This window comes from Eptesicus fuscus, chromosome 15, assembly GCF_027574615.1.
Source record: "Eptesicus fuscus isolate TK198812 chromosome 15, DD_ASM_mEF_20220401, whole genome shotgun sequence".
NCBI classification, from domain to species: domain Eukaryota; kingdom Metazoa; phylum Chordata; class Mammalia; order Chiroptera; family Vespertilionidae; genus Eptesicus; species Eptesicus fuscus.
The window spans coordinates 50,168,710-50,189,362 of record NC_072487.1 but is presented as its reverse complement, the minus strand read 5'-3'; the positions used below and the strand labels follow the sequence as shown (position 1 = coordinate 50,189,362).

At 46.7% G+C, this 20,653-nt stretch overlaps 2 protein-coding genes across 2 annotated transcripts in view; both read right to left on the bottom strand.

Annotated features, from left to right (window-relative positions):
- RUSC2 (RUN and SH3 domain containing 2) overlaps positions 1 to 1,445 on the bottom strand; it is a 50,404-nt gene extending 48,959 nt beyond the window's left edge. Inside the window, exon 1 of the mRNA XM_054727124.1 lies at positions 1,194 to 1,445. The gene's annotated coding sequence lies outside the window, so the exon portion shown is untranslated. The remainder of the gene's footprint in view (positions 1 to 1,193) is intronic.
- A 9,634-nt stretch (positions 1,446 to 11,079) lies between these two features.
- The window catches only part of LOC103286612 (phospholipid-transporting ATPase FetA-like), a 56,467-nt gene continuing 46,893 nt past the window's right edge, over positions 11,080 to 20,653 (bottom strand). Inside the window, exons 21-27 of the mRNA XM_008142162.3 lie at positions 20,080 to 20,263; positions 17,222 to 17,445; positions 14,986 to 15,069; positions 13,392 to 13,637; positions 13,075 to 13,216; positions 12,166 to 12,296; positions 11,080 to 12,065 (exon numbers count right to left, since the gene is read on the bottom strand). Of these exons, the coding sequence (XP_008140384.3) occupies positions 11,880 to 12,065; positions 12,166 to 12,296; positions 13,075 to 13,216; positions 13,392 to 13,637; positions 14,986 to 15,069; positions 17,222 to 17,445; positions 20,080 to 20,263 (1,197 nt within the window). The 3' untranslated portion in view covers positions 11,080 to 11,879. The remainder of the gene's footprint in view (positions 12,066 to 12,165; positions 12,297 to 13,074; positions 13,217 to 13,391; positions 13,638 to 14,985; positions 15,070 to 17,221; positions 17,446 to 20,079; positions 20,264 to 20,653) is intronic.

Sequence of the window (20,653 nt, the reverse complement as noted above, 5' to 3'; positions counted from 1 at the left end):
CGCTGACCAGCTACACTGAGTCCGCTTTACAGGCGGTGGCAGCCTCCAGAATCCTTCCCCAGAGGGAGCAGTTAGTCTCTTGGCAAGAGGAGTGGTTCACCTGGGCAAAGCTCTTTCCAGATTATCTGGGCAGCCTCTAAGGCACTAACCAATACATTTCTGCAGCCCCAGCCCTGACTTTCTTTCTTTTTTCTTTTTCTTTTTGTAAGTAGAACATAAGTGGGAACAGCTGATACACAGAAGCTAGTATGTAAGTGAAATTAGATGCATGACTTGAGAGACTGAATATATTCCGTTTTATGCTCCCAATATGAGCACGGCAAGTACCCCCCCCCCACCCCCAAAGCTCTTCCTTTTTTACCCTTTCCTGTGCCTAGTGACACCTGTCCCACTCAAGCACTCTGCTCACAGCCTCTGCATCGGGCTCATTCACTTATTCATCCACCATCCAGTATTTACTGAGCGCCACCACGTGTCCCACACTGTCCTGGGCACTGGGGGTACAAATGATTAGTGCGCGGTCCTCGCCTCCAGGGCGGCCCCCCGGGGTCCACAGGGGCGGCCCGGCGGTACCGAGCCGGTCCGGGGCAACAGAATCCCGGTGCCCTTCGCAGCAGGTGAGCGCAGTGGCCGGGGGCTGGCGAACGGCCAGGCCACAGGTTTCCGCGAGGTAAACTGGAGGCACCTGAGCTCCCATCCCGGCAGATCCCAACTTGGGAACCGGGTACCGCGGGGCGGGGAGCGCAGGGGACCGGCTGGGGCTGGCCGTGCGGAGGTCCCGCCGCAGTCCCGGCGCTGCAGGCGGGGCCTCGGCGCTGCCCAGGCCGGCACCAGAGGTAGGTACGGGCACAACGACGGCCACTGGGCGCGCGTCAGCTGAGCGGGTGGCTCCGAAGGGACAGTTTGAGGAGACGGTTGGGCCGGACCTGGGGTGACTCCCAAAGGCAGAGGTGTTTGCAGGTTCCGTGGGTGGTAGAGTCGAAGGGTCAGGAAGAGGACGGAGGATGGGTTGGGTCCAGAGGGTCAGGGCGGACGGGAGGATGGGGATGAGGGAACGAGCGGGAGGCGCTGAGGGAAGGGCGGTGCCGAGGGCTGGAGGAGCGGGCAGACAGAGGGCCTTCTTCTAAGGGGTCGTTCGGGAGGGAGGGCGCAGGGTAGCCCGGACCCCGCTGGCCGCGAAGGGGCCTCCCTACCTGGTCTCTCGTCTCACGTGGTCGATCCTGCAGCGGCGGCGGCGGCGGCGGCGGCGGCTCGCACCCTCCAGAGATTGCGCTGCAGCCGGGCAGGCCGGCGCCCCCCTCCTCTCCAGGCGGGTTGGTCACGCCCGGTCCCCCTGCAGCTGCGAGGCCGATGGTCCACTCTGGACGGCCCTCCAGCCGCCCCTCCGGACGGCGCGCGGGGCTGACCCCCTAGGCTCCGGGTGCTCGCCGACCTCTTCGGCTCCGGCCGGGAAGGGCGCAGCGAGTCACGCGCAGTGCTTTCCCGCGAGGGAGCGGCCGGGCTCCGGCGGGGGCCCCGCCTCCTGCCGCCCGCGCCCCGCCCCTTCGGGGTGGTGTTCGCCGGAGCGGGGCTTGGGTGGGCAGGAACCTGGAACCCCGGGCGCAGGCCCGCTGGTTTCCAAGGCAGGTGCCGCGGCTCAGCCACCTCCGCCTCCAACGGAGACGAGCAATCCTGCCAGAGCTCTTGGGGAAAATTGAAAAACGACAAAACTGAGGCCTGATCGCGGCTGAGACCGATTTGAATCAACATCACTGGGGTGGTGCCCAGGCTTTGATAATTTTGAAAGCACCCCATGTGTAAGCCAGGGTTAAGAAGCCCTGGTACAAAAACTCTCTCCTTTGACCCAAACTTGTGTCAGGCCCTTCTGAGACCTCTGCTGGACTTAGGCTTCCCTCGCTGGCCTTGTAGAATCCAGTTTGAGCAAGGACCCTGGTAAGTCAGTTTAGTGAAGATTCCCCATCCTTAGATTTGACCACCCTGGATATCTTAGCGCCCTGGGCTGGCGTCAGCGAGAATTTTGTTGAATCAGTCTAGCAGGAAACCGTTTCCTCTTAGTGATTGCTATGGTCTGGGTGCTATGGTCCACATGAATGTTAGACCAAGTGCTATGGTCCAAAATTCATATGTTGAAATCGTAACACCCAAGGGTGGTAGTATTTGTAGATGGGGTTCTTTGGGATGTGATGAGGTCATGAGGGTGGAGCCCACATGAGTAAGTTTAGTGCTCATGAAGATCTCACAGAGCTGCCCTAGCTGGTTTGGCTCAGTGGGTAGCGCATCAGCCTATAGACTGAAGGGTCCTGGGTTCGATTCCAGTCAAGGGCACATGATTGGGTGTGTGGGGCCTGCAGGAGGCAGCCCATGGATGATTCTCTCTCATCATTGATGTTTCTCTCTCTTCCTCTCCCTTTCTGAAATCAATAAAAAATGTCTTAAAAAAAAAATCTCACAGAGCTTCCTAGTCCAATCCTACAAGAAGTCTGCAACCTGGGGGGAAAAGAACCTACTCAGCACTCTGATTTTGGGCTTCCAATTTCCAGAGCTGAAAAATTATTATTGCTTATAAGCTACCCTATCTGGTAGTATTGTAACAGCCTGAATAGATGAAGACTACTTTTCTTTTTTGTTGTGGTTTTTAATCCTCACTTGAGGATATTTTCTCCACAGATTTTTTTAAGAGAGTGGAAGGGAGTGGGAGAGACAGAACCATCGATGTGAGGGAGACACATCGATTGGTTGCTCTGGCATTCACCCTGAAGGGGCCAGGGATTGAGCCTGCAAATGAGGTATGTGCACTTGTTCATAATTGAACCTGCAGGTCTTCGGTCTGTGGGCTGATGCTCTAACCACTGAGACAAACTGGCTAGCGCAAGACTAATTTTTCATTCACTGACCCCTACCCTTGTTCCTTGGCTATAAATCCCTATTTGTCCTTGTTGGGATCTGAGTTGAGCTCAATCTCTCCTCCACTGCAAGACTTCATTGCAGTGGTCCCAAAACTTACCACAATAGTCCTTAAATAAAGCCTGCCTTACCATTTTTAACAAGTGTCATGAATAATTTTTCTTTAACAAAACTCATGCGCTTCCCACTCCGTAAGGTAGACAGGGTGTGTGTGAGACATCGAGGATCCTACTGTCTCCTCCCTCTAGCTAAAGGCGGGGTGGGGGCAGGTGGTCATTCAGCAAATAGTTATTAGAAGCACGCCAGGTACCATGCTCCGTGGAGGAGTTAGAGACTGTGCCTTGTGCTCTGGGCACTCACAGGCTTGTTGGGTCACAGTCAATAAAGCAGATGTCACTTTGTGTAATGCATCATCCAGCCTCACCCAAGTGATGTGACCTGAGTTTTAAAGAATGAGTGGGAGATAAAGGGTGTGGAGGAAGCAGCCTGAGCAAAGAACAAAGGGGTAAAATAACTGATATGATGGAGGTGTGGGTGCAATGGAGAGGCACAGCAGAGATGGTCAGGGGAGTGATGTTGAAGAGCCTCCTGTGACATACTAAGGAACTCACCAGTAAGCAGTGGAGACACTGAAGGGCTTTATGTGGAGGCAGTAATGGCAAATCAAATACAAACTTTAGAAATAAAATTCTGAGGGTGGAGAGGGCTTGGACTACCAGCAGGGGGACCAATGAAAAGCCACGCTTGTACAGTTAAATGGTTCAGGGAGGAGACTTATCCCAAAACTAGGAGCCCGTTGCACCAAGTTTCGTGCAATAGACTTTTCCTTCACCCGGCTGCCGGCACCAGTTATCCGCCAGCAGCAGTTTTCCTCTGGCCACCTGCCGATCAGAGCGCCTCCCGCCAGCAAGATCGGCCACCCCCAGAGGAACTCAGATCGGGAGGCGCTCCCATCGGGCGGGTGGCCAGAGGAAAACTGCTGCTGGCGGAAAACTGGTGCCGGCAGCCATGCAATCGGTCACCCCGAGCTCCGCCACCAGCATCTTCCGCAGCGCAGGCCTAAGCAGCGCTGGCCATTTAAGTGGGCGGGAGGAGCGGGGGGCGGGGACTCGTGAGTCCCCGCCCCCCGCTCCTACCGCCAGCCAATCGGCCACCCTGAGTCCCGCCCCCCGCGCCTCCAGCCGGCCCAATCGTGGGTGTAGTGGAGTGATGGTAATTTGCATATTACCATTTTATTAGGTATGATGATGATGATAGGCCAGTTAGAATCCCTTCCCTGAGAATGTGGACTTGGGGAGAGACTACACCCTTACTCATGCTTAGACTTATAATGGAAATTTGAAAACTGTGTGTGACTATCTTTAACTTGCCAAATGGCCTGAGTAGCAAATAAACTATTTGCTAAGAAGACTCAGTCGGTTGTATAAAGAGGAGCCCAGTCAAGACACAAAAAGACGGGTCCCAGGTTCTTGGGGCCTCCCAGCAGCCTGTTCCATGTCTTACTGAAGCCCAACTTGATTCCTGCCCCGGGTTGATGACACATCCTTCTATCCATTCATACAGTCTCATGCAGCAAGTGTGGGTTACTTCCTGTTATTTGTGTCAAGGGATAATTTCCAAAAAGGTAAAATCTTGTCTTATACAAATGTAAAATAAACACATATTAAACTCACTAATTAATGAGGGAACCAGCAAGATACTAAAATCAGTTCAAATGAGGATTTGACTTCCAGAAATGTCCATTTTCTACCAAAGTTAATTTGCAGCACTGGAAACAGGATTTGTTTGCATTGTTATGGGCAGAAACATCTTGCATTATTACTAGTATTTTGAACAGAATTGCAATCTGGAAATCTCAATCTAGTTGGAGTGTGAATATTGAATTAGAGGAAGGTAAAGAGGCCAGTTAGGTAATTATGATGAGAAGTGAGAGGGCCTGAATTAGGGCAGCGTCTGAGGGGTTAGATAAGAGGAGATAGATTCAAGGGAGTTTAGGGTATAGAATCTATAGTACTTTAATGAAGTGTGTCATTGGGGGTGGGGTTGGGGGTAGAGTAGAGCCAATAGTCTAGGATGACTCCAGGATCCTTCAAATGCCGAGTCTTCTCCAAAACCCTCTGCTTGGATCTTAGAGGACCTGGGGCCAGAATTGCAGGGAAATGCTGGGGCTAGGATAATGCTCCCTTGTTTTCCTGTTTCTGGCAGTGATAAATAAGGTTATTTCCCCCACAAATTCTTAAAGAAAAAGGTGCAGGTGAACCATATGGTCCTGTGATCTCTCCTTGTTCCTGAGAGACTGTAGATGAGGAACAAGTGTAAACCTGGCCCATGTAAACTTGGACTTGATGTAAGGAGGACCAACCCAGCTTCAGAAAGCCCCTCGTGAGGCTGTCTCCAGGAATGAAACTTTATTAAAGTGGCCAGACTAATGAAATGATTTTTAAACTTCAGACTTTAAAATTAAGGCTTGCCCTAGCCAGTTTGGCTCAGTGTATAGAACGTTGGATCCCAGGTTCGATTCCCATCAAGGGCACATACCTTAGTTGCAGGCTCTTCTCTGGCCCCGGGCCCTGGTCAGCGTGTGTGCAGGAGGCAACCAATCAATATGTTTCTCTCTCATAAATATTTCTCTCTGTCTCTCCCTCTCTCTTTTTCACTCTCTGAAAATCAATGGGGAAATATCCTTGGGTGAGGATTAAAAACAACAAACAAATAAAATAAAGGCTTTTCCCATTTTCATCTTGACCTTACTGCAAATGGCCATGTTGAGTGGGAAATGGAGGTGGCGCCTGGATGTCTACCTTCTCCCACTATCTCTTCTCCTTTCCCAGCTTGCTATCTCTCTTTCTCCAGGCTTTGTGCATGGTGGAAGAAGAGATGAGGAAGGTTCTTACTCAACTAATAGTATCACAAACTAATTTTAGTGCTTGGTGGATATCTAAAGCCAACTCTTTCTCAAGGAGCCCTTTTGGAGGTTTTTCGGAGAGTCCCTCCCTGTTGGTGGAGATTTCTCCTATACCTAGTTACTTTAAATACCTAGGTGAATTTATTCCCTTTATCTTTTTTACCAATAGGAAAAATAGTCTTTTAAAAATCATTGCTATTAGAGTGTTCACTAATAAAATCACATTTTCTAAATATAAAGGAGTATGTAGCCAGCTATTTTAATAGCTTATATAAAACATTTTCAAATTTCTTTTCCTTCAGTTTCCCAGAAGTCTTCTGCTGTATTATAACTACTCATGCATAGACTCTAAAGTCTATGATTGTCAGTTAGTTGGGTTTTTTATTTGTTTTAAACTTCAATTCTCTTTAAGTAAAATCTATTAGTTTATAATGCTCAATATAACTCATTCAAGAAAAATAAATACCTACACTCTTTTTTTTTATTAAGGAGCTTATAATATTTATTCATAATATATATAAAGGTTTAATAAGAGTAAAATTAATTTCCTATGCTTATATAAAAATTTAATTTCAGAGTTGTAGAAAGTGGATTCACTTACTATTTACTTAAAAATATTTTTTATTGCCCTAACTGGTTTGGCTCAGTGGATAGAGCATCGGCCTGCAGACTGAAATGTCCCAGGTTCGATTCCAGTCAAGGGCATGCACCTTGGTTGCGGGCACATCCCCAATAGGAGGTGTGCAGGAGGCAGCTGAGCGATGTTTCTCTCACATCGATGTTCTAACTCTCTATCCCTCTCTCTTCCTCTCTGTAAAAAAATCAATAAAATATATTTTAAAAAATATTTTTTATTGCCCTAACAGGTTTGGTCTGTGGACTGAAGGGTCCCAGGTTCGATTCTGGTCAAGGGCATGTACCTTGGTTGTGGGCACATCCCCAGAAGGGGGTGTGCAGGAGGCAGCTGATCGATGTTCCTCTCATCGATGTTTCTAATTTCTATCCCTCTCCCTTCCTCTCTGTAAAAAATCAATAAAATATATTTTAAAAAATATATTTTTTTATTATTGACAGTATTACATAATTGGTCACTTACAACTCCTTTAGAAATTTCTAGGCATTAAAAAAATCAATTTTATTGAAATATAATTTACAATAAAATGTAGATTTTAAGTGTATAGTTTGATAAGTTTTGACAAATGTATACAAGATATAAAATCAAGATATAGAAAATTTGCCTGGCCAGAGTGGCTCAGTGGTTGAGTATCAACCTATGAACCAGGAGGTCATGGTTCAATTCCCGGTCAGGGCACATACCCAGGTGGTGGGCTCAATCCCCAGTGTGGGGCATGCAAGAGGCAGCCAATCAATGATTCTCTCTCATCATTGGTGTTTCTATCTCTCTCCCTCTCCTTTTATCTCTGAAATCAATAAAAATACAAAAAATCCTAGCTAATAAAAGGGTAATATGCAAATTAACCATCATTCTGTCACAAAGATAGCGGTGCCCATAGACACAAGATGGCAGCACCCAGTCCTCTCAGCCCCACCAGAGTCCCCCAGTCCCAGGGGGGAGGTAAGGGCAGGCAGCCACTGAGAGCGGGCAGCGTGAGCAGCCTGACGGAATGCTTGCTGCCACGGAGAGCCTCTGGACAGCAGGTGTGGAGCAGCCAGACCCCGCAGAGAGCTTCTGGTGCATGGATTCGTGCGCAAGGCTACTAGTATATTTATAGAAAATTTACCCCATGCCTCATTTACAGAAAATCAACCCCACCCTCAGACAACCTTCTATCTAATTAGAAATCTGTAGGCATTTAACAGCATTATCTCATGTTTCCTTCTGCTGAGGTCTCCTTGACCTTTCAGATGCTATCTCTGACAAGATAAAGACACCCTACTAGGTCTCTTATGTGGCCCATATCTGGTCTATGGGGAGCACCCATGTATCCCTTTGTCCTGAAAGACAATGGGAATATTAGGCCTATCTCACGATAGCCACCTTGACTTGCTCTGCCAGAGAACAAATAGTTAATTGTTCTCTTGCTTTTTAGATTTTCCAGTTATGTCAGGTATGAATTCTCTTGAGCCCCTCAAACACATTAATCATATCAATCTCTCCAAGTAATTTCCTTAAAACTATCTCAACTTGAATTGAACTGGGGTGGGGGTGGGGGACTCAAAGCCCTCTAGCAAGTCTGTCTAAAGATCTCTCTCTAATGTCTGAATTTCTGGCCCTTTTCTCAAGGTGGGTGAGATCATTAAGTGCTACAATTTTTTTTTTAATCTCACACCTCTTTTTTTGTGTGTGTTAATCCTCACTCGAGGATATTTTTTTTCATTGACTTTAGAGAGAGTGGAAGCGAGTGGCAGGGGGGGAGAGAGAGAGAGAAAGAGAGAGATCAGTTGCTTCCTGCACGTGCCACGTGCCCTGACCAGGGTTGGGGATCAAACCTGCAACCCAGGTATGTGCCCTTGACTGGGAATTGAACCCATATCCCTTTGGTGCACTGAGTACACCGGCCAAGGCTCAGACCCCTTTTTGCAAGTCTTGCATGGTCATCATACCTCACTTTGGAATGTCTTGGATCCTCAGCAGAGACTGACTCAGATTTCCCAAGATGCATATAAACCACTGGGAGAGGATGCCAATTGTTCAGGGTCTTGAGGAGAATATTATTGGTCCAAATTGTACTTGTACAAATTTCTTAAATGGGAGACCATGAGTAACCATGTTTCATAAAAAAGGCCCCTAAAGTATAACTGGAAACGAGATGCCAAAGGATAAGATTCATTTTGAAAAAAAACACAAAAACAACAACAGAGTAAGAGACAAGTTTAGGACAAATAAGGGGTGGTAGATTTCATTCATTTACTCATTTATTGAAAAACAGCAATCTAAGTGCTAGCAGTTTCCTGGGTGATAGGTATACAAAAATGACACAAAGTTCTTGCCCCCAAGGAGATCATCATGGCCTAGCAGAGAAGTAAACCACAATTAAAATAGGCATGTGAGTGAAAATACATTCAACTCTTGGTAATAAAAATAAGGGAGATGTACAAGGTGATTTGGTGAATAGGAGCTTGGGTGTCAGTGAAGTCTCCCAGAGGAAGCGGCCAAAACTGGGAGTGAAGAGCAGTAGACATTAGCTAGATGAAGGAGGGATGTGTATACTAACAGGACAGAATAGAGAGATCCAAAGCATAAAGGCTTCTGAAGATAATGGGAAATTTGAGAAACTGTGTATAGTTTGGTATGGCAGAAATGAGGGTATAAAGATGGAGAGGTAGGCAGCACCAAGGTAGGGAAGTTGTGAAGAGTCTCTAAAGAATTTTAAACTGGCAAATGGCATGATCTGATTTGTACTTTTGAAAGCTCATTCTCTGTGGTGTGGATAATGAATTGAAAAGAAGCAGAGTCAGAGGCAGGGAGACCGGAGGGGAGGCTGTTGCCATGTAATAGGCAAGAAATGATGAAAGCAATGGAACTGGAGATGAATAAGAAGGGAAAGATCTGAAGACATTTCTAAGACAGAGTAAGTGGAACTTGGTAACAGAATGGATTGCATTAGAGCAGTGATGGGCAACCTTTTGAGCTTGGTGTGTCAAACTTTGCCAAAAAACTGAGCATAACTTGGGTAGTGTGTCACTCTAAGGAAAAAACTAACTCCAAGACTCTAGTCGCAAATGTTTCATCCTCAGGAGCAGCAAATGTTTCATCCTTGGCATGCGGCCACGTGTCATCAGAAATGGCTATGCGTGTCAGTGCTGACACGCGTGTCATAGGTTCGCCATCACTGCATTAGAGGAACACCAGGGAGGAGTCCAGAAGGACTTCCATGTTTCTGGTTTGAGGTATTTATTGGGTGGTGGTGCTATTTAGGGAAACGAGAAAAATAGGCAGAGAAGCAGATTTCAATTCTTTCATTTGTTCATTCATTCAACAGACATTTATTAAAGGCCCATTACATGCTATGAATAGACCGTAAATAAATGATTAAAATGCCCTGTGAAAAGTGTCAATGATAGAGGTATGCACAGGGGAGCAATTGAATAAGTACGATAGGTATATAAATCACATTGAGGAATTAGGGGAAGCCCTTGGAGGAGACAATGCCTAATCTGAGCTTCTTAAAAAAATTGAGGTGAAATTCATATAACATAAAATTAACCATTTTAAAGTATACAGTTCAGTGGCATTTAGTACAAAGTGTTGTTCAACCACCACCTCTATCTAGTTCCAACTATTCTGAATTTTGAAGGGTGATTAGGAGTTTGCTAGATGAAGAAGGGGGTGAGGGAAAGCATTTTGGGATATGGGAACAGCATGTTTGATAACATGAAGGACAGAAATAGAATGCAGAAGGGGGAGTAGTGAAAGACAAGGCTAAAGAGGGCCCAATGATAAAATGCCCAAATTTTAACTTGATCCAGAAGACATGGGAAGCCCTTAAAGGATGCAAAGCTGGGGTTTGACATGATCAAGTTTGCCTTTCAGACAGATTATCTGGGGATGCTTTGGACAGGAAGAAGCCAGGAAGATGAGTTGGGAGATTTTATGCAACAATACAGGCGAGAGAGGATTAAAGTCTGACCAAGGGCAATGGTAGTAATAATGGAGGGAAAACAAGACATAATAAAGATGGAGAATTCACAAGACTTCATGACTTATTAGACATCAGACTAGATGAAGACTATAAGATGATTCCCATTATTCTGCCTTGGGTGACTGGAATGATGGTGGTAGCACACTGGGATGAAATTTTTTTTTTTTTGGGGGGGATTGTAATTATAGGTTGGTGGGTTGAGTGTGAGTTTCCTGAGATTCAACTAAGTGAAGGGTCTCAGAGTCAGTTTAGTAAATGGATCCGGATTTCAGAAGAGAGGTGTTGGATAGAGAGAGCATTGAGAATCTTTTTGTTGGTAAACGTATCATGAGACTGGATAAAAGCAGTCAGGAAAAGTGTACAGAGAAGGATGAGCAGGGAACCTAGTGCTCATTAGGTTCATTTAAGGTGTGCTAAGGGGATAGAGCTGTATGGTGAAATATTGTGGTCATGCTGAGGTCAAGAAAGAGTTTAGCAGCAGGGGGCAGAAGAGTGGCATGGAGTTTTAAAAAGGAGAGAAAAGGGTAAGGGAAATGCTGGTTTAGTTTGAAGGGGGAGAAGGGTGTTTGTGGTTCAATGATATTGCTTGGACCATGTTATTGTCCCTGGGGCCCCAACAGACCATACAAACCTCTCCACTCCAAAATAAGCAATTTATTGCTCCACCAACTTTTTTACAAACAATTTCACAAGTAAATACAATTTATTCTCAAAATAATTTTATGAATGAAGACAAATGTTCACCAATTATGGCTATATCCCCTCAAGAAAAGATTTAATCCTCTGAAATTTCTTCTTCCCAATTCTAAGGCCCAAAAAAGTATCAGTTTTTGGGTCAAAGGCATCAAAGAGAGAAGAAGGCAAAATTTTGAACTGTCTTTAAGGCAAGAACCACCTCCATTTAAAGAATTATTTTTTTGGTCCAGATACTCTCCTTCAGCTTCTTATGACCATTATTTTTACAGATGTCTCCTCCTTTTGTTACCCAAGGCCAACAAGAGACTTCCTGAGTCCCCCAGATAAACCTGAGAAGGGTGCTTGAATAGGACTGTTTGTGTGGGGCTCTAGCAAGGTTAATGGTTGTTCTGAGTATGGAAAACAGGACCCCTAGTTGGATTCTTAGGTTCCATTTTCTTTTCCCTTCCTCACACTGCCCTTCTCAACCCACTACTTCCACATTTGCTTGTCTGGACTAAAACTTAGAAGGGGTGATAGAAGGGAGGCCTAAAGTCACTTTTTTCTTGAAATGCTGCAACTCTGACAGATATCTGGGAGCTCTTTCTTTACCTTTCTTTGCCTTACCTGGGCACAGCCTGCTAGGGAATGAAGAGGCTGAGCCCGTGGAGTGAGAGTGGAAGCACAGGTTTATGCTGCTTTCCCAGGGAACTAAGCCCTCCTTACTAAGTTAGGTGAAAACAAGGGAGGAAGAGCAGTGACTGACTCCTTTGGGGTTTCCCTAAAGGCCTCTACTTTCTATGAGGAATGTTTCTCTTGGGCCACTTGGACTTCATAAACATGCCAGAAGTGATGAGGGGCCCAAAGCCCTGTTTATGGGAGAATGCGTAGGCAGAACGTCGAGAGCCTGTCATTTTCAGTTTACTCCGGACTGGGTATGTCAGTGGATGTCTCATGCCATGAATTGTGTCAAAAACCTATAGCCAGAGCAGGGGGACAGGGTTTTTATCCACAGAGGCAAAGGCAAAGAGGGTCATGAATTGAATTATATCTCAGTAGATTCCCTGTTCCACTCACCTTATCCACACTTAAGGGCCATAATAGTGGTTTGAGAAACTGGTACCCAATGGCAGGCAACACACAGAGGACCACGCTGAGCATAATACTCAGCCACAGTTGTGGCACATTCAGAGTGTTCTTTGCCACACCTGCAAACAATGAGCCAGGAGGGGAAAGGCTGAACCAGAGCATAGAGGAAGGGGCTGTCAGCCAGAACTTAGATACCTCTACAGTCCAAAGAAGGAAGTTATTGATTTGGGGACAGTTTAGTCTCCTCAGAAATAATATAAATGCAAAAGGATTGCAGTGAGGCCCTTTTTACAACCAAAGTCACTGTGAATTCACATGCCTTTGTCTCCCTCTAAAGGCCGGGCAGGACATGAGAATTGGAGGTTGGTTATAGGAATAATAGAGCATTGGACTGGACACAAAAGTGGGATAGAGGACTTTTGGAGGAGGGAAATGAATGGCTTGATAGAGGTGGGAGCCAGCTACATCTACGTATATACTTTCCCTGTCCTCATCAGAGTGAATAAGAGAGAAGGGAAATTAATATGGGAGACAATAAGGCAGGATCCCACAGTGAAAAGAATATTGGACTAGGAACCAGGAGACCTAGATTTGAGTCATTTAAAATTTAAAAACCTTCAGTCTCTAAAATGGTGCTAATAATTTTTGCTCTGACTACCTCAGAGGATGCTTGTAAAGATCAAATTAGATAAGAAATTGAAAATGTCTTCAAACTCTATAAGGTAAAATAGTTCCCCTAGCTAGATTCTGAGTCCTTTTAGGGCAAAGGTCATGTCTTGCTTCTGTCTATCTCCACAGAGCCTAGCGCATAGTAATAGCTTCTTAGTAAACATTTATTAATGTCCCACCCTACCTCCCCGCCCCCTCCCCCCAGACACACACTGGACAGAGCCTTACCTAGGAATTGGAAGATATTGGGTAATATTATGCACAAGCCATCATCACTGTACAGGAAGAATAAGATGCAAAAGTAGAAACCCAGGCTACCCCAGGTGAATAAGTGATTTATCATCGTCCAGTAGGTTGTCTCCAGGGCAATCTGAAAAACACCCTCTTATGTGCAATATTCTATAACCTGGGACCTATCAGCCACTTCCATTCTCCAATTCTATAATAGAGGATTCTCCCTTCCCACCTTCCCTCCTTGCTTCCCTCCCTCTCTTCCAGACAGCCTCCCCATCCAATGCCCTTACCCCCACCACTACCGTCCACACCTGCATTGTGACCACCCAAAGCAAGGAGGTCTGCACTATCAGGGAGAAGGACTGGTAGTCAGAGATTTCCTTCCCATCACTGCGCACCGAGTTGAAAATGGTACCCATAGGTATAAAGAACAGCACGAAGGAACTGTAGATCCCATGTACTAAACACTTGAAAAATTCCTTCTTGTTGAAATAGAGGTTGAGTTGGCCTGGCTCATACAGCTCTGGGAAGCGTAGGCTCCATGTTTCATTCACATCCTGGAAACACCAGAAGGTAAGGAGGAAGGCTCAGGAAGGTCCCATCTCCATCAGAGTAGAGGCTTCTCCCCATACTGAATCTGCTGCCAGCTGCCTAGGAGCTTCCTCATGGATTACTTGAGAAGTGGGACCAGAGTACAGATCAGTGACCACAGATACTGCTTGAAGTCCTACTCTCTAGGCAAGGATCTAGCTGGTGGAAGAAAGCTAGGAGAAGGTCAAGATGGTGGGAAGGACCTAGAGGCAATAAGGATTGGGGACTTTAAGAAAGGAGGCAATTAGGATTGGGATAGCTGGAAGGGAGGATTGGATCTTGGGGTGGGGGAGGCAGTTGGGATATGAGTCCCCAGTTTTAAGTGTTCCAGTGGGAGGAGAGGGGGAAGCCAATGGGGACCAGAGAGTTGATGGGAAGTATCCATGTTCTGTGATGCCTCTCACATTCCCATGGCTACTGGTGACTCAGGTAAGAGGATTCTCTACATGGATGACATTGGATCATCCTCTTCTCCTAAATCTGAAACTCTGGATAACAAAGCTTGGGGCTTATTTTGAGAGGTTGTGGATCCCTAGAATTAGACCATTAAAGCTAGTTAGGACTGTTGAGTGACCCAACTCATCCCTCTTGCTCCTCTGAGGCTGGCAGCTACGTCATGGTGAATTTTCCTTCCTACCCTGCTGGAGATTGGGAACCATGATCCCATAATGTCCTCTTTCAGCTACTTTATTCCTCTTTGGAGACTCCTTTTCTATTCCATGTGCCCAGGACTGGAGGTTGAGGTAGAAGAGGAGAGAGAGGTAGGGCACCAGGACCTCCAATGCCCAGGATATTTCTGACAGGGACAGATGGCTCCCTTGGGCTGACTCCCTATAATCCAAAGGTATCATACCCATACCCCCATGCTTAGACTTCAAGAACCCTCATCTAGGTCTCCCTGCATTGGCTTATCTCCTTATCTCTGTATGGGTCTCTCCTCTCTTAAAGTCCCTTGCTTTATCTAGTCCTGCCCCAATGACTATTTCCTTTCACTACTTTGGTACATACTCAAATTATTATACAGCACAATTTCCATGTTACTCTCTACGAAGATAAAATGCACACAAGAAAGCTTGGATTTCTAAAACTGATGATTAGTCTATGTGGAGGAGGATTCTTTCTTTCTTTCTTTTTTTTTTTGAGGAGGATTCTTTATCCCATGATACCTCTCCAGTGATGAGCCCCCTTCCTTGCTCTGGAAATTATTCCATTTACACATGTACAGCCCAGCTCTTTCTGTCCTCTTCACTCTTCGGAATATTCCTCAAGGGCCCAGGGGCTTCAGCTCTGACTAAGGCTTGTTGCTAGTCTTACCTGGTCAAATAGACTCAAGCCCAAGACCGGGAGGCAGGTGTAGACCAGGTTGTAGAAAGTGATAAACCAGGTATCATAAACTGTCTGGAAGGATACCAAGGTGATTTCTTAGATTCTCCTCTTCTTCAAAGTCCCTGCTCCACCTCCCAGGTCCCAAGCAGCCCTTCCCGCCCCCACCCCCCACCCCCCGCCGCTGCCTTCCCCCTCTCCACTTAACCATCACTACCCTAATTTAAAGTAGGATTTGACTTTCAGAAATCTGAGATGGCTGACTCCAGTCTCTATTGGTCCTACTCTACCTAGAACTCTGACTACCAGGCTAAGGCAAGGCTATATCAAGTTTGTTTGTGGCCAACCTTATGAGGTTGATTTGGACCAACCCTACCATGACGGGCACTGCCCCCTCCCTGCACAGAAAGGACCTGGAGGGTGCTAGGGAATGCTAGCTATACCCCTCAGGAATGTAAACCTTTGTTTTTTTTTCTTTATCTGCTTTATGGCATTCAGTAGCTTCTATAACACTGGACACTTTCTAACATTGGCAAGCAGGATAGGATAGACCTACTGACCCTTCCCTATCTAGGTGCTCCATCCTAGGGCCTAGAGAGGGCTCCTTTCCTTACTAGCCACAAGAGGTCAGCAGCAACACATACATGCATACACCTACACCTCCCACAAACGAGACCTGCTTTGTTAGACACTGCAGGTATACAAGTCTACAACTGTCTGCTGTCTAGTCCTTTTCTCCTGGAGCCAAAGGCAACAGAGGTAGTAGGGCTCTCCCAAGAGAATTGTTCCCGAGGATGTTTTTCTTGGGAATCTTTTGAGAGACTCTTGAAAAACTTCTTATAGGAAAACTTCTCATAGGAAAAGGGACTCCTTGGGGAATATCAAAATCCAGGTGTCACTTCTCCCCACTACTGTGGGAGAGATTTCATATTCAAATGGGGAATTACCGTATTTCCCGGCGTATAAGACGACTTTTTAACCCAGGAAAATCTTCTATATGCCCAGTTGTCTTATACGCCAGAAAATACAGTAATTCATTAGAGCAGACCTAGATGCACAAGAAAATACACAGGGCTTGCTTAACAACATTTCACTGAAGAAGCTATAGGTCTGGGATGTGACTAACCACCATGATCTGCCCAGTTAGAAATGTATGAGTTATTATAGCACCCCCTTTTCATCTGCAGAACTGTTGTAGGCAGTTAGATAGGCACAAGCTGAGTAGAAATGATAGCCCAGGTGTAGAGGGTGCCTAGCAACGGGCAAAACTACAAGCCCTTGCACAACCACTCCCTTAACTATCAATCCCTGGAGATGACATCTAGCCTTCAGCTGTGTTTCAGTTTCAGAGCCAGAAAAGTAGCAAAACCAGATGGAATGACTGACGCCACGGCTGACATCAGGACCAGCTGCATTGACTAATGACCACCTCTGCTCTGGTGCTGACCTATCAGTGGAGACCATGACGCTGAGGAGACACACCTGGAAAGCTGATGCATCTACCTTCCAATAAAAGCCTTCAGGATGGAGGACCCAGTGGGGTCTCTCTGGAGCACACCTGAGCCCTTCCCTTCTCCCCCTTCTCCCAGGTGCTCCAAGAGGCCTTCTTTTGTCTCTCTAACTTGATCCTGAGCCCACTTCTACGGCTCACTCCTCTGCCTCTGAGGCATCCTAAATAAACGTTCCCTTACAGTTTAAAAAAATCATTAGAACAAAGATAGGGTGTGGGTTTGTGTTTTTTTTTTTCTTTTGGAGGGGGGTGTTGGGTTGGGGAAGGAGAAATAAAGGGAAGCTGTGTTTCCAGGTATGGCTATAGGTGAACACATAACCAGCCTGCTGGCAAGACCCAGAGGCCCCTTGAGGCTTAGCCTGTTCCATAAAGATTACTTTGAATGCTTAAAAAAATAGGAAGAAAGAAAAACTCCCATTACATATGTTTGGAAACTCTAGGTCTCTGTCAGGAAAAAGTTGAAAATATCTTATGGGAGAATTCTGAAGGTAGGAGTCATGGCCAAATCAGAGCCAGGCCAGATAAATTAGGGTTTGGAAATCTAAGGCTAAGTGTAGGGTTTGGAGATGGGGTGGGCATGGGTGAGGAGCTTTACAGATGGACGGCAGCATGTCAGACATTTGGTTTCTAGAGGAGAAAAAGTCTGAGCTGGCTGAAGTGGGGATGACGAGAGCAGACCCAGTTTACCAAAGTGGGAAATGCCACCTGACCTCCTACCTGTGCAGAGAACCCGCTGTAGAAGGAATACCAGAAGTGCAACAGAGTGAAGGCGAAGTTTTTGTAAAAGAAGTAGCTGAGAAACTTGCACATGCGATTATAGGACCAGCGGCCGTGGACCAAGAGTAGACGCTGAAGATAGTGGAACTGGCAGAAGGTGAAGTCGCTGTTGAGCATGGCCTGCATTCCCTCCTGGCCACTGATACCGACCCCAATGTGGGCAGCTGCAAAAGAAACCCCAGAAGCTTCTCAGTCACAGATGTTGAAAGTGTAAAAGGAAGGCTGAGGTCATGTTGTATAAGTCCCTTATTTTACATTTGGAAAACAGTTAGACTCAGCTCCATATGGCACTTTGTGCAGCCTTTCCTCCTTAGTGGACTGCCCCACAAGTCAGAAAACAGCTCCTTCATCTGCACTGTTTTGGATGCTGCTGCTCAAGAACGCCTGTCATGTCTAGTTTTAGAAACGGTCTTGAATGGTTTTTTACCACCTGCTATAGCCATCTGGGCTCTGTCTTACTGTCCAGATGTTGAGGTAAACATTTCTTCATATCTCTTGAAGCCACTTAAATCAATGAGAAATGCAGGATGGATGCCAATCTAACACAATATTTAATTATTTAAGTTTATCTAAGCAGCTAAAATCCAACTGTTGGGAGTAATAAGTGGTCTACTACTTTGTTACTGTTCTTCAAGAAGTCTAAGGTGACTTTTTCTGGATAAAAAAGATAACATGGAAATTTCTAAAACTTTTAATTAGTCTGTTGTGGTGTAGGTCAAATTCATTGATTTTTTTCTGGCACAAAACTATTGCATTGCTTAATGGATAATTAAAAACTCTAAGGTCCTAAAAAACAGATACATTCTAGAAACTGGGGGAGAGAGAAAGAACACTTCCTAGTAGAATATCTGCTAGTGTTTCCTGTGTGGAGGGAGGCTGGACTGGAGGACCTCAAGATGTTGTCCATATCTCACAGAACTACAAGCTGTTGGAGGCTAACAATATTCAGCTGAAATTAAAACCAGTTTCAGCCATTTGTTTCTATTGGTCCAAAGTATTAATCAGTGAGTCTGCTATTCTCTTCCAGCCAGAGGAGTAAAGGCAAGCTCTCTAGAACACTGCCTTAGGGAGGAAAAGATCCCTGCACTGGGCCTCTCAGTTAATTTCCTGGTTGGATGGCCCTGTCTTCAGCCTAATTTTGCTCAGGCCTAAAGCCTTCAAAAAAGGGAGATTATCACTCCTGTCCAGGGGTCCTTTCTGTGGGCTTTGATGCCATCTCAGAAAGATAGTGTGGTAGTATAGTAGCACAGCCTGTTCTGTGTATATATGCATGGGTTCTTGTGGGAGCTGTGTGTATCTATATGTGTGTAAGTGTTAAGGAAATGAATCTAAATGTGCATGCATACCTCTAGGTATGGGTTGATGTATATATCCTATCTAATAAAAGAGTAATATGGAAATTGACCATACCTCTGCTACACCCACAGGCCATGCCCACCAGCCAATCAGGAGCAAGTATGCAAATTAATCCAACCAAGATGGCTGCGGCCACGGAGCTGCAGCAAGCAGGAGGCTTGGGTTTCCCTGGCAATGGAGGAAGCCAAGCTTCCCTGCCTCCCTGGCCAGCCTAGGCCTATACTCAAGGCTATAGTTTCAATTATAGAAGATAAATAAATCCCAACAAAAATGGCAGAGGCCACGGAGCTGGAGAGAGCAGGAGGCTTGAGTTGCCCCCGGCAATGGAGGAAGCCAAGCTTCCTTGCTGCCCTGGCTGGCCCAGGCCTCTATTCAAGGCTACAAAGTTTCAATTATAGAAGATAAATAAATTTCAACAAAAATGGCTGTGGCCACAGAGTGAGCAGGAGGCTTGGCTCTGCTCAAGGCTACAAAGTTTCAATTATAGAAGATAAATAAACCCCAGATACCAGGGCCTCCACTTGTGTCACTGGGGTGTGTGGCCAGCCTGCAAACCATCACAGGCCCCTCGCCCAGGCCGTTCCAAGGGAATCCCCACCCTGATCCAGGACACCCTTCAGGGCAAACGAGCTGGCCCCCACCCGTGCACCAGGCCTCTATTCTATCTAATCAAAGAGTAATATGCAAATTGACCATCACTCCAACACACAAGATGGCTGCCTCCATGTGGACATAAGATGGCCACCACAAGATGGCCAGCAGGGTAGAGCATTTGGGAGGGACCAGGTCTGCAAGGGAGGGCAGTTGGGGGCGATCAAGCCTGCAGGGCAGGGCAGTTAGGGGTGACCAGGCTGGCAGAGGAAGGAAGTTGGGGGCAACCAGGCCTGCAGGGTAGGGCAGTTGTGGGGGACTCAGGCCTGCAGGGGAGGGCAGTTAGGGGTGACCAGGCCTGCAGGGAAGGGCAGTTAGGGGCAATCAGGCTGGCAGGGGAGCAGTTAGGCATCAATCAGGCTGTCAGGGGAGTGGTTAGGGGGTGATCAGGCTGGCAGGCAGAAGCGGTTAGGGGCAATCAGGAAAGCAAGCAAGCAAGCAGTTGGGAGCCAGCAGTCCTGGATTGTGAGAGGGATGTCCTACTGCCTGTTTAGGATTGGGTCTAATCAGGGAGTTGGACATCCCTTGAGGGGTCCCAGATTGGAGAGGGTGCAGGCTGGGCTGAGGGACACCGTCCCTCCCCCCCCCCCCCACCCCCGTGCATGAATTCCGTGCCTCTAGTGTGTAAATAAATGGGAATGCAGGTATAGAGGAGCATGAATGTAGTTGAAAAACAGTATCAATGTACAATATAGTATATTATATACAGGAGTGTGAGCCAGTAACACGGTGTCACCCAGATCAGTTTTGCCAATAGAGGAAGGAAAGGGCAAGCCTGGGGGCTCACATGCCTTTGATCATGCCGACATCATTGGCCCCATCCCCGATGGCCAGTGTCACCACCTTCTTGTACTTCTTCACCAGCTCTACCACCTGGGCCTTCTGAAGGGGTGTCATCCGGCAGCAGACCACCCCATTGCTCATGCATGCTGCTCGCAGCAGTTCCAACTCCAGGTTCCCTTCTAGAGCACAGGCCTGCAGCATCAGGGCACATCCACATTTCAGGCTGCCCAAAAGGTTCTCAGGGCAGGACCTTTCTAGGCCCCTCCCTGTCCCTTCCCTCCATACTCTCCTGTACTACAGAGAGAAATCAGGCATAGCTGTTCCCAAGGTGCTCTATCCCAAGGATCCTAGGCAACCTCACATCTGACCCAGCCTCCAGCAGGAAACCAGTCAGGGTCTCTCACTGGGTCTAATCAGTTGACTGGGCTATAAAGCCAAATTTCCTTTTGGAGGACCTGGTTCTGCTCACTTACCCCCTTCCCCTAAGTGACAGGCCACATCAGTAGTAAAGAATTTGGATAAGGAAGGAATGTACTCTTGGCTTCCCCCCCGGCCCCCCCATTATTCCAGCCTAGAGAAGGC